We start from the raw sequence: 13,581 nt of genomic DNA on the forward strand, positions 1-13,581 counted from the left end.
ATGTCGACTGGCTTCACTTCCTTGGATTTTATGTGTTTCTTAACTAATAGCATAACCCCTCCTTCCGTCCTATACACATTGTACTCCCTAAATTCCAGTTCTGCATCCCTTATATCTGTGTGACACCACTTCTCTGATATCCCAACAATATCTGCCTTTGATGTTTTGAGCAATACCTCAAATTCATCAAATTTATTTACCAAACTCCTAGCATTGGTGTACACGCAAGTATACATGTACCTGTTCCTATTCTTAGCTACCATTAACACAACCCATGTGTTTACTTGTACTGCAATGACTCCCAGCAGTCTGCAATATCCTGTATCTTGTTTTCCAGGCTGCTGCTCATTCCAATAGAAGCAGTGCAAGAATCACTTTCACCTCTGCCAGTGGCTACTGTTAATCTATTAGTCCTTGTATCCCCCCCCCCCAAGCTAGCAGTTTTCCGACCAACCTAACACTGCCTCGATAGCATCAGCAAATATTCTTGCACCCTTTCTATTTAAGTGTATCCCATCCCTGTAGAAGCAGTCTTTCCTGTTAACAAGTACAGACCAGGTTGAAAAAAATTCTACCCCTTGAGCCTTGCACAATCTTTCCAGGGCCGAATTGGTCAATAAGGCTCTCATAACATACTCCCTCCTATCATGTCTGGGCAGAATTGCAGACACTTTCAAATTCAACCCTAATTCACAGCTTTTTTTCAACAATGACCTGTACTTGTTAAGTAATTCTGCCGGTCTCCTACTCTTAATATGATTAGTGCCAACGCGTACAACTATATCACCTTTTGTGCCCTTAAAAGATGACATCCGCTCTACAACTTCATCAGCCTTTGCCCCTGGCAGACATACCCTGGTCCTGTTCCACCTATCCTTTTTACAAAGCATGTTCCCCGTTTCCCTGACAATAGAGTCACCAACAACTACTAGTTCCTGTGGGATCAGCGCATTCTGCCTTGGGGGTTGCTGCTTTCAACTTCTCTCTCTCTCGGGGTAACTTGGGAAAAATTTTTTTTGGCTGGTGCAGCATAAACCTCAGGCTTCCTTGCACCATATGGCTAATAATAATAATAAGCTCATCAATATCTGTTATATTTTCAACATAAAATGGCCATATATATAGCATTCCTAGTGTAACTGTACATAGCATATACTTCCTGTTTAACAACCATGCCAAAAGGGGAGTCTCTTCCCAAAGCCAGTGGTGGCAAACCTAGTGATACGGTAGGTTCTCCACTGCAATGCATCTTCATTCAATGAATAGTCACCAATGAACACATATGGACATCTGTAACTGTCACTTGCCCGATGTGCTATATAGCTGAATTGAGTTTGATATACTTCACTTATTTCGCGATCATCTAAGGACACTGATTCGGAATGATCAGCTTATTTCAATTTCAAAAATTCATAGTTAATATTCATCAGTAGTGTATAACACTTAACCATGACAACTACACGCTGTTTCATAGTCCAGGAAAAAAAAAAATATATATATATATATATACAATAATAACAACAATTATAATAGTAAAAATAACCCCAGGGGCTCACATCTGGTGAGTATGGGCTTGGCACACCCAGGGTCCTGAGCTGGATATCATCCTTCTCTTTCTAGGTGATTCCTTTCTACTTCCTTCCTTTCTTCCTTCCTTCCTTCTCTCTCTCTCTGGAATTTTTTTTTTTTTTTTTTTTTTTGGCTGATGCAGCATAGGCCTTAGGCTTCCTTGCACCTTATGGCTAATAATATAATAATCGATCCAACCGCTCGTGCCCCCTTAACAGTAGTGCCCCCTTTTAACGATATACGAAAGTACTAAAAATTTTGTCATTAATCGTGAATTAGTCAAACGAAAATCACGTATTTCGTAAAAATGATGGGTTATGTGTACGATGCAAATGGAAAGATTTCATTTGATTAGATCAGTGAATAACAAGGCCGTCATTTGGAGAATCCAGATTTTCTTGATAATGCGATTAACACATTCATTTATCATTGGAGAATTTTTTTTTGTTTTTTTTTATTTCACTCGGGAATAGCATATAAACATAATAATTCTCACCTCATCTGTATCCCTGAGAGGAATTTCAATAGAAGCAGCCATCCTTCATATCTAGCCACAGAGTAAACTACTCTAGGTATCTACCAAAACACAGACGAATGTAACATAAACAGCCAAGTTGGAAATTAAATTAATCCGCTTGGTGGCGACACCATACGTTTATTCCATACATATAGAAAATATTTAGTCCATGATTCCATGTACAAGATTAGACATTCTTGTGTAATTCGCTGGTAAAGCTATAATTAAACCAGCGGCTTCAAAAGAACAATAATGATTATAATAAAATACGTATGCCTACAAGTCTTATTAGCATTAGCATTAGTAGAGGCATTTGATGCAAGAAAGCAAGCTTATGCAGCATCAGCCAAAAAAAAAAAAAAAACCCCACTTCCACTTCACCCCTCTGTTCGTTCAAAATACCTGTCCAGCTGAGCCTTAAACTTATTTAGGCTATCAACCTCCACCACAAGGGATGGAAGTCTGTTCCACCAACCAACCACCCGCTGGCTAAAAGCAAATTTCCGCACGTCTATCCTACATCTGTCTTTCCTCAATTTGAATTTATGCCCTCTCAGGTGATTTTTCTGAGCTAGAGGAAGAATCCCATCAGCATTGAGCATGCTTAAACCATTCAAGGCTTTATACACCTCTATCAGATCACCTCGCTGGTGCCTAGTCTCCAGACACTGTAATTTGCAAAACTTAAGCCTTTCTTCGTAAGAGCACCCCTTTGTTCCATTCACTAATCTTGTTGCCCTTCTCTGTACTCGTTCCAGCAGCTCTACATCCTTCTTGAAATGAGGTCTCCAGACCTGTATACAGTACTCTAGGTGTGGCCTGACCATCGCCTTATACAATGGAATAATCACCTCCTTATCCCTGCTGGAAAAATTCCTGTATATCATTGACAATACTCCATGAGCTACTCTTGCAGCCCGTCTGCACTGCTCAGAGAACTTCATATCTGCCTGCACAACCACCCCCAAGTCCCTTTCATTCTCTACCACTGTCAGTGTAGTACCACAGAGTTGATACGTTACTCTGGGGTTGCTGTTTCCCATGTGTAGTACTTTACATTTATCAATGTTAAACTTCATTTGCCACCTCTCAGCCCATCTGCTCAACCTTTCCAGATTCTGTTGCAGCAGCATAGTGTCAGTAGTGTCCTTGACAACCCTGCCAACCTTTGTATCGTCTGCAATCTTGGACATTAAGCCCGATATACCATCATCAATATCATTTATAAATACAGAAAACAATAATGGACCCAACACTGAGCCCTGAGGGACTCCACTAATAACATCAGTCCACGATGAGCAGTGTCCATTGATTACCACTCTCTGTCTTCTCCCCCTCAACCACCCCTTTATCCATAGCAGCAATTTGCCTCCAATGTCACACTGCTCCAATTTGTGTAGCAGTCTTCCATGTGCAACAGTATCAAAAGCCTTTCTAAGATCCAAGTATATAATATCAAAGTTATTCCCTGCATCCAGTTCTTTTGTGACTGCATCATAGTATCCAATCAAGTTGGTCAGGCAAGACTTCCCCTTAACAAAACCATGCTGTGTCTGAGCTATAACTGAGTTATAACCAGTGGTGAGCTGCGAATATTTTAACAATGAGTTCGCAGTTTTTCCGACTTTCTACCGAATAAATTTGATCGGTAACGGATGTGACGTCATCCGCTGCTTCCGCTAGAGGCGCTTCCCAAGCTCGCACTACTGTAGTGTGATTAGAGCCTGACGCATATTTTGTGACCGGTATGTTATCTCCAGTCAGGGACGGATTTAGAGGGTTGAACAGATGTGGCTTATTACCCCTTTAGCCATGCGTATAAGTGAATGTTAAAACGTTCCTAGGGCTATCGAAAAAAAACTTAAAAACCTGGACATCATGCATCGCCTTACAATGACAACTGGATATGACAGTGTTTAGAGTTCTAACATTTTAGAATTTTTGAATAGTATGACGTGACAATCATGCTTCCTGAAGTTACTACTGCAGTAACTATGATTGCAACAATACAAAAATTTGTCAACAATTTCTTTTTTTGTCTCGCATTTTCGTTACATTCCATTGTTAAGTTCCCTTAACAGCTGCGAATGTTGCTTCAACTACAAGATCGGTACATCAATCGGTGCTGTTTTACAGAGATATTTAGATACGTTGCACTCGCCAGTATGCATCTCTTACTTTAGTTATCATAAATCTATTGTATCTTGTCTTCCAAAAATTTTGAAATCTGTGAATGGTCAATAAAATATTTACAATAAAAAAAGCTTTTATTTTGTAATCGATAATAATAATAATAATATATACAAATTAAAATACCTAAAAGAAACGCGGATGTTTCTCATAAACCATCTACCGCGCATGCTCGGCACACGCACAACTTTTTTATTCGTCTTTTTTTTTAACAAAAGCGAAGTTTTTACGGCTCCAACAAATAAAGAAGTTTTTGCCTTTTTATTGACTTAAATTGGCATATTAATTTATTTTTTGAGCTGCTTTATATTCATAGTAACCAGCGCTTTTTTTGTAAAAAAAAAATAGGTGCTGGTGCTCATTCTTTGCTATCAGGAAATATTGAAAATTAAAAGGATAAGAAAAGTACTCTACAATTTTTTTTTCCTGATAGTAATGTTTGCGGAATAAGAACAACAAATTTAGTATATTAACACAGTTTATTAAGTATAAATTTATTATTCAAATATATATAGAAAAATAAGTAAAATGTGAATAAAATAAGTAAATAAATCGGTCAACTACTGAATGCCGGGCACCCGGGATAACACGAATTATCATTAGAGTAGTATCTCAAATAGAGAGCTTTATGATAACCGAAAAAAGTTTCTAGTACCCTGGCTTGACCTAAAACTTAGGAAATAACGAAAACGTTGTCTATTTGAGTCTTTCCAATTGTTGTGAATACCAAGGATATCAGAAGCGACTCCGACTTCTTCCTGCAGAAGCGATTAAAATCTGGGCATATTAATTTATTTACTCTGCGCAGGCTCCTCCCTACCACCGCCGCCTCGATACTGGCTTTCTGAATACCTCCTTGATGGGACAACTCCAGTTTTGAAAATTGTTAAAAAATACTTCTTGTCGCAAAATTTAAAAATGACCTTTATAGAATTATTAACTAACTATTTCGCAACCATTTTGTCACTAAAAGAAGAGTTACTTATTAAAACAAGCATGCTATTGAAGTGCAACAAAAAAACGATTTTGAACTAATTTTAACACAAAAATAAATGATAGATTTCAACCGCAATAGCTTTCCCTTGATAAACATCGAATAATACATAGTTATAGTGTTAGGGTCAGGCGCCACCTGTGATTTCTCACATCTGCGCATATATAATACATAGTTAATGTGATTTTTAAATTTTTAGCTCCGTTAGCGACGGAAATAGAGGAGGGACATGAAAATTACTTACATTTTCCTGTCTGACGCCGCCATTTTTAATTTTTAATTTTAAAATATTCTAAAATTATATTTTAAACATACTCGTTGAGCTCTTTCCAATGGTGTAGCTATAGGTTGTCGACAACATTTTTATTCCCCCACATTTAACCCCCCACCATTTCTCTGACAAATTTTTGTCAAAAATGATCAATATGGCGTTATGTTGGTCCACTTGATGTGCAAACCAATACAAAATTTCTAGTCAATAGGTTGAGTTGTTCCAGAGATACAGTGCTGTAACAGACGAATGGACATGCAGACAACCGAGTGACATTGTAAGGGTCCTTCGTTAAACTATGGCCCCTAAAAATAATAAGTAAAAATAATTTTATAATAAAGTTTTTGTAGAATATTCCAAATTTTTATTAAGTTCTGATCCGACACCCTATGCCCACTTCTTTTCTTCCTCTTTGTGTCTCTTGCTGAATGACCTTTCCGAAGCAGCCACGAATCGACATATTTTGCTGGATCGAAGCGGGTCAGCGGTGGGCCTACAATTTTAAGAAACAGTAGTGAAGAAAGTGTTTTTGTCATCAACGAAGCTCTGCTTCGGCTAACAATCAGATTCATTTGTGAAAATCCTCATTCACATTCTCTCGATGAAATTGGTATCATACTCAGAGTGTCCATCAAATTCTTCAATTCTTCTGAAACCATCTTTTCAATTAGGTAGCACCGAAATCCACGAATTGCATTTAACTGTAACCTAATTGACAATTTTCTAATTTCATTTTCGCCAAATGCCAACAATTCATGCTTAGAAGGTTTAATACCTTCGTTGTCCTCGTTTTCCTTCTCTCGTCATCGGTATTGTCACTAGTTCTTAAATTTGAATTTTTTTTTTCGAAAATGTCAGTGTCATTCAGATATGTATTCAAGTACTGTGACCAGGTAAAGAGAGATAGGGAAAATTTACGGAAAAATGTGAATAACGCACTTCCGCGAAACAACAGATGATTATTTGTCGTGGTAAAAGAAATTACTCCCTCCTAATTCTCAAACGGGGGCGCTTAGAGTGCATTCATGAAGGTGGAGTTATTCAGGAAGGAGAATGATGTAGGTAAAGTAAACATTGGCAGTGAGCTGGATGATTTTGTAATAACTGAGAGGAAAGTGGAGGAGAGATTGTTGAGGATAAACATAAAAAAGGCACCTGGGGTGGATGGGATCTATCCAGTTATATTAAAGGAGGCAGCAAAGGAAGTATGCAAACCCCTAGCCATAATTATGAGAACTTCTTTGGACTCAGGGGAGGTACCCATAGACTGGAGATGTGCAAATGTAACCCCAATTCACAAAGGAGGATCAAAGGCTGACACAAGTAATTATAGACCTGTTAGTTTAACTTCTGTTCCAGGTAAATTAATGGAGGCACTGGTTAAAGAAGCACTGCAGGATCATCTAGACAAGAATTCAGTTATAGCTCAGACGCAGCATGGTTTTGTTAAGGGCAGGTCTTGCCTGACCAATTTGATTGGATACTATGATGTAGTCACAAAAGAACTGGATGCAGGGAATAACTTTGATATTATATATTTGGATCTTAGAAAGGCTTTTGATACTGTTGCACATGGAAGACTGCTGCACAAATTGGAGCAGTGTGGCATTGGAGGCAAATTGCTGCTATGGATAAGGGGATGGTTGAGTGGCAGAAGACAGAGAGTGGTAATCAATGGACACTGCTCAACGTGGACTAATGTTATTAGTGGAGTTCCTCAAGGTTCAGTGTTGGGTCCATTGTTGTTTTCGGTGTTTATGAATGATATTGATGATGGGATATCAAGTTTAATGTCTAAGTTTGCAGATGATACAAAGGTTGGCAGGGTCGTTAAGGACACTACTGACGCTATGCTGCTGCAACAGGATCTGGAAAGGTTGAACAGATGGGCTGAGAGGTGGCAAATGAAGTTTAACATTGACAAATGTAAAGTACTACATATGGGTAACAGTAACCCCAGAGCAATGTATCAACTCTGCGGTACTACACTGACAGTGGTGGAGAATGAAAAGGACCTGGGGGTAATTGTGCAGGCAGATATGAAGTTCTCTGAGCAGTGCAGACGAGCTGCAAGAGTAGCTCATGGTGTCTTGTCAATGATATACAGGAATTTTTCTAGCAGGGATAAGGAGGTGATTATTCCCTTGAATAAGGCAATGGTTAGGCCACAACTTGAGTACTGTATACAGGTCTGGAGGCCTCATTTCAAGAAGGATGTAGAGCTGCTGGAACGGGTACAGAGAAGGGCAACAAGATTAGTAAATGGAACAAAGGGTTGCTCTTACGAAGAAAGGCTTAAGTATTGCAAATTACAGAGTCTGGAGACTAGGCACCGGCGAGGTGATCTGATAGAGGTGTATAAGGCTTTGAATGGTTTGAGCATGCTCAATGCCAATGGGATTCTTCATCTTTCTCAGAATAATCACCTCAGAGGGCATAAATTCAGATTGAGGAAGGACGGATGTCGGATAGATGTGCGGAAATTTGCCTTTGGCCAGCGGGTGGTTGGTTGGTGGAACCGACTTCCATCACTTGTTGTTGAAGTTGATAGCCTAAACAAATTTAAAGCTCAACTGGACAGGTATTTCGAACGAACGGAGGGGTGAAATGGGAGAGGGTTTTTTTTTTTTTTTTTTTTTGGCTGATGCTGAATAAGCTTGCTTTCTTGCATCATATGCCTCTACTAATGCTAATGCTAATGCTAATGTGTCCGTAGGCTTTTCCGTTCTAGTGTGCTTGCCGGATAACTTTTATCACCTAACGATTAAGACAATCAACTCATACAATTACTCAACATTCAATGCATAAAATAAAGCTACTGGGCAAGACTACCACTAACATTAGCATTCCAGAAGGCTGGAATTCATATGGGTTTCTTATGATCGGCTAGCGATTTAGTTAGGACAAAATCTCTTATCCTCAAGATGTGCCCCTAGGCATTATGGGCACCCTCGCGATATAGAGAGGCGTTGTGTTCTCCACTCTGTCCCCCCTTTCCAGTTGACAAAACATGATTTATTAGATATAAACATATATGATACAAACAAATTAAAGCAGTGGTTCGCTGTATCTTAATATTAAAGAGTATGATTCTGTACCTTATTCGCTATATACTGAAGATTGCACAATATACTAAAAGTTGAGACATACTTGGCATATGTATATTAGTTGGTTTGTGTTCTTCGTGAGGCCTTTATTAGATATTCATTGCTCGTACTCAAATGCGTCAATAGGTACCTTGCTGTCCGAATATTTAGGCAATTGTGTAAAGTAGACATGTAAGCTTAACTGTAATTGACATTACCACATTCAATAATGTATAGTGCTGGCACTATATCCTAGTGCCTATGTACAGTAAGAAACGTTATCAGGTTACGTATTTCGGAGGAGAGATGTCAGTTGGTGACGACAATACAAAAAGGGGTTGTAGGTGTTATTGTTTGGTAGTTTATTTCAGTTTGTTATAAATATAGGAGCGAACTTACCAACAAACTCCAGGACGACCTGCGAGGTTCGGAGGATTGTCCAGGGCGGTCTGCCGATAACAATATAATATCTCTGCTTGTTATTATCTTCTTTCTGCGTTTCTTTTCCAACTTTCTTACATCAGTAGACACAACCTTCACGACAACAAGACCTACGCTCCGACTCTGGGACAGGTCAACAACTCTACAACTTCAACATGAAAACAACCAGCTGATGATCACGACCCACCCCTCTCCTTTGTCTCCACTAGATATATATACGTGTCCTCCCTTTCTGGGTTTAGAATACTTTTATTGGCTAAAAGGCTACTTCGTGAGGAAAAGATAATCCCAGGGACTATTGTTGCCATCGCCGAAATCCGACACAATTAAAAAGGAATGTGAGAACAACCACTGAGTAGTTATCAACTTCAGATTTCACCCCTAAGGTATGTTCCTTATTGGCATTACTTTGATTTCTCTGCCGAGAATCACATACTTTCCCATAGTTTTCATGAAATCTGAATCCATAACGTTTGTTCGACACAATAGAGTTACGACCTCTTGTTGTGAATTAGTCGAACTCATGACACTGGAACAGCGTTTCGATAGTCCCTTCCCTAGAATAACATCAAGAGGTTCATGTTTGAAAAAAAAATATATATATAGCTTTCGGTAAGGCGTAGATATTATTCTTTAAATATAGTCGTGGCAAAAATATAGGGCAACTTAGAGCGAAACTGTCTCTGAGAGACAAGCCAAAAGGTAGAAATGGAAGCATTTCTACAAAAAAAAACACCATTATGCCTGGCATTTGTGAATTATGAAAAGGCATTTGACTCCATACCGCATAAGGCAATGTTCTGGCACTGGAAAGACAAGGCATAGATACCCCACATATTATGCTTTTCATGAAAATATATGAGCGTGCTACCTCCTCTCTTAGACTAGACAAAGACAGTAGGAAATTTAAAATTGAGAAAGGAGTTCGACAAGGAGACACAATATCTCCGAAGCTGTTTACTGCTGCCCTTGAGGAAGCTTTCAGAAGATTAGACTGGTCGCAGAAAGGAGTCAATGTGAACGGAGAGTACCTAAACCATTTACGATTTGCAGGTGACATTCTGGTCATAAGCCACGATCCCAAAGAATTAGAGGAAAATCTTAATCAGTTATGCACAGATAGTAAGGATTTTGGACTTAAGATGAATATGGCTATAACAAAAGTAATGATTAACAAGTATGCCACGGAAAGGGAAATAATGATTGAAGGAGCAGTAATTGAAAAGGTGGAGTCATATACTTATCTGGGACAAGTTATCAGCTGTAATAATGATAAATGGCTGCCAGTCAAGAGAAGAATAAATTTTGGATGGATAGCATTCAGGAAGTATAGTCACATACTGAAGAGCAATATCCCAGTTTGTCTGAAACGTAAAATAATGAACCAATGTATACTCCCCACCATAACTTATGGAAGTGAAACTTGGGCACTCACCAAAAGAATAGAAGAGAAGCTGAGAACTACACAGCGAAGAATGGAACGAATTATATTGGGAATCAGACTGTTAGATAAGATGAGAAACACGTGGAGTAGGCAGCACACTCAAGTAAAGGACATTCTTATCAAAACTTAAGAACTAAAATGGTTTTGGGCAGGACACATAGCTCAGAGACATGATGACAGATGGACTAAGAAAATAACAGAATGGTACCCAAGAGTAGCTAGAAGAAAACCTGGAAGACAAACTCGGAGATGGATAGATGAAATTCATGAGTTTCTGGGTAGCAAATGGATGGTCAGTGCTCAAAACAGAAGGAACTGGAAAGTTGCTGGAGAGGCCTTCATCCTGCAGTGGATTGAAAATGGCTGATGATAATGATGATGCAGTAGAAGGTGGGCCAGAGCCTATTGGGAATGCACCTTGATCTGCTCATTGTTGACCAGCGAGAGTTCTCCGTACGCGGGACAGGTGATCGGATAGGTTTTACCAGGTACTACTAAATTATTAGCATTAGCATTAGTAGAGGCATATGATGCAAGAAAGCAAGCTTATTCAGCATCAGCCAAAAAAAAAAAAAAAAAAAACCCCTCTCCCATTTCACCCCTCCGTTCTTTCGAAATACCTGTCCAGTTGAGCTTTAAATTTGTTTAGGCTATCAACTTCAACAACAAGTGATGGAAGTCGGTTCCACCAACCAACCACCCGCTGGCCAAAGGCAAATTTCCGCACATCTATCCGACATCCGTCCTTCCTCAATTTGAATTTATGCCCTCTGAGGTGATTATTCTGAGAAAGATGAAGAATCCCATTGGCATTGAGCATGCTCAAACCATTCAAAGCCTTATACACCTCTATCAGATCACCTCGCCGGTGCCTAGTCTCCAGACTCTGTAATTTGCAAAACTTAAGCCTTTCTTCGTAAGAGCAACCCTTTGTTCCATTTACTAATCTTGTTGCCCTTCTCTGTACCCGTTCCAGCAGCTTTACATCCTTCTTGAAATGAGGCTTCCAGACCTGTATACAGTACTCAAGATGTGGCCTAACCATTGCCTTATACAAGGGAATAATCACCTCCTTATCCCTGCTAGAAAAATTCCTGTATATCATTGACAAGACACCATGAGCTACTCTTGCAGCTCGTCTGCACTGCTCAGAGAACTTCATATCTGCCTGCACAATTACCCCCAGGTCCTTTTCATTCTCCACCACTGTCAGTGTAGTACCGCAGAGTTGATACATTGCTCTGGGGTTACTGTTACCCATATGTAGTACTTTACATTTGTCAATGTTAAACTTCATTTGCCACCTCTCAGCCCATCTGTTCAACCTTTCCGGATCCTGTTGCAGCAGCATAGCGTCAGTAGTGTCCTTAACGACCCTGCCAACCTTTGTATCATCTGCAAACTTAGACATTAAACTTGATATCCCATCATCAATATCATTCATTAACACCGAAAACAACAATGGATCCAACACTGAGCCCTGAGGGACTCCACTAATAACATTAGTCCACGTTGAGCAGTGTCCATTGATTACCACTCTCTGTCTTCTGCCACTCAACCATCCCCTTATCCATAGCAGCAATTTGCCTCCAATGCCACACTGCTCCAATTTGTGCAGCAGTCTTCCATGTGCAACAGTATCAAAAGCCTTTCTAAGATCCAAATATATAATATCAAAGTTATTCCCTGCATCCAGTTCTTTTGTGACTACATCATAGTATCCAATCAAATTGGTCAGGCAAGACCTGCCCTTAACAAAACCATGCTGCGTCTGAGCTATAACTGAATTCTTGTCTAGATGATCCTGCAGTGCTTCTTTAACCAGTGCCTCCATTAATTTACCTGGAACAGAAGTTAAACTAACAGGTCTATAATTGCTTGTGTCAGCCTTTGATCCTCCTTTGTGAATTGGGGTTACATTTGCACATCTCCAGTCTATGGGTACCACCCCTGAGTCCAAAGAAGCTCTCATAATTATGGCTAGGGGTTTGCATACTTCCTTTGCTGCCTCCTTTAATATAACTGGATAGATCCCATCCACCCCAGGTGCCTTTTGTATGTTTATCCTCAACAATCTCTCCTCCACTTTCCTCTCAGTTATTACAAAATCCTCCAGCTCACTGCCAATGTTTACTTTACCTACATCATTCTCCTTCCTGAATAACTCCTCATGCGTGAATGTAGATGCAAAATACTCGTTTAGATTGTTAGCCACCTGAGCAGGATCCTCAACTGTTGAACCATCAATATCCAGTGGACCAATCTGATTCATCCCTTTCCTTCTCGAGTTCAAGTATGTAAAGAACTCCTTTCTGTTTTTCTTTGCATCCTTTGCCAAGGATTTTTCGTAGTCTGCCTTTGCCTGCCTAATCTCCTTTGTGACTTGGTTACAGACCAACTTATATCTATCATAGGCTTCCATGTCACCCATTAATTTGTATGTATCCCATGCATTTTTCTTCTCTGCCACATGTCTCATTAGTCCATCTGACAACCATTTAGGCCTAAACCTTGAACAATATTTCTTAGTTGGTATGTAAAGCCTGGTAGCCACCAAGATTAGTTCCTTGAATGCTTCCCATTTTGAGTTTGCTGTTGGTAACATCATCAGTTGGTCCCACTGTATAGAATTTAAATACGGTCTCAGACCATCAGAGTCGCCTTTACGAAAACAAAAACCCTTCCCTTTACCTCTGATGGTAGTTACCTCCTTGAGTAAATCCCACTTCAACACACTGTGATCACTGCCACCTAGTGGTTCATTTATCTGCAGGTTCTTAATGCATGAAGAATCACTACTGATAATCAGATCAAGAGTATTGCTCCCTCTTGTTGCCTCACGAACATGCTGATGTAGAAAACAATCATCCAATAAATCCACAAAAGCCTTGCTAGTGTGCGAGTGACCAACCCACAAATTCCAGTCAATATCTGGGAAATTAAAATCCCCCATTATAAGACTCTCTGATTTACTGGCCCACTCTATTTCCCTGTACAATATATTATTATACTCATCAGAGTCATTAGGCCTATAGCACACTCCTACTCTCAATTTTGATTTCCCTATGC

General features: G+C 39.6%; 1 protein-coding gene across 1 annotated transcript in view; it reads right to left on the minus strand.

Annotated features, from left to right (window-relative positions):
• LOC150079949 (RNA polymerase-associated protein CTR9 homolog) overlaps positions 1-2,230 on the minus strand; it is a 243,782-nt gene extending 241,552 nt beyond the window's left edge. Inside the window, exon 1 of the mRNA XM_090383623.1 lies at positions 2,066-2,230. Within this exon, the coding sequence (XP_090239749.1) occupies positions 2,066-2,107 (42 nt within the window). The 5' untranslated portion in view covers positions 2,108-2,230. The remainder of the gene's footprint in view (positions 1-2,065) is intronic.
• Between the last annotated feature and the right edge of the window lie 11,351 nt (positions 2,231-13,581).

The sequence above is a fragment of the Mastigoproctus giganteus genome, chromosome 10 (genome assembly GCF_048544385.1).
Source record: "Mastigoproctus giganteus isolate SK-2022 chromosome 10, ASM4854438v1, whole genome shotgun sequence".
NCBI classification, from domain to species: Eukaryota; Metazoa; Arthropoda; class Arachnida; order Uropygi; family Thelyphonidae; genus Mastigoproctus; species Mastigoproctus giganteus.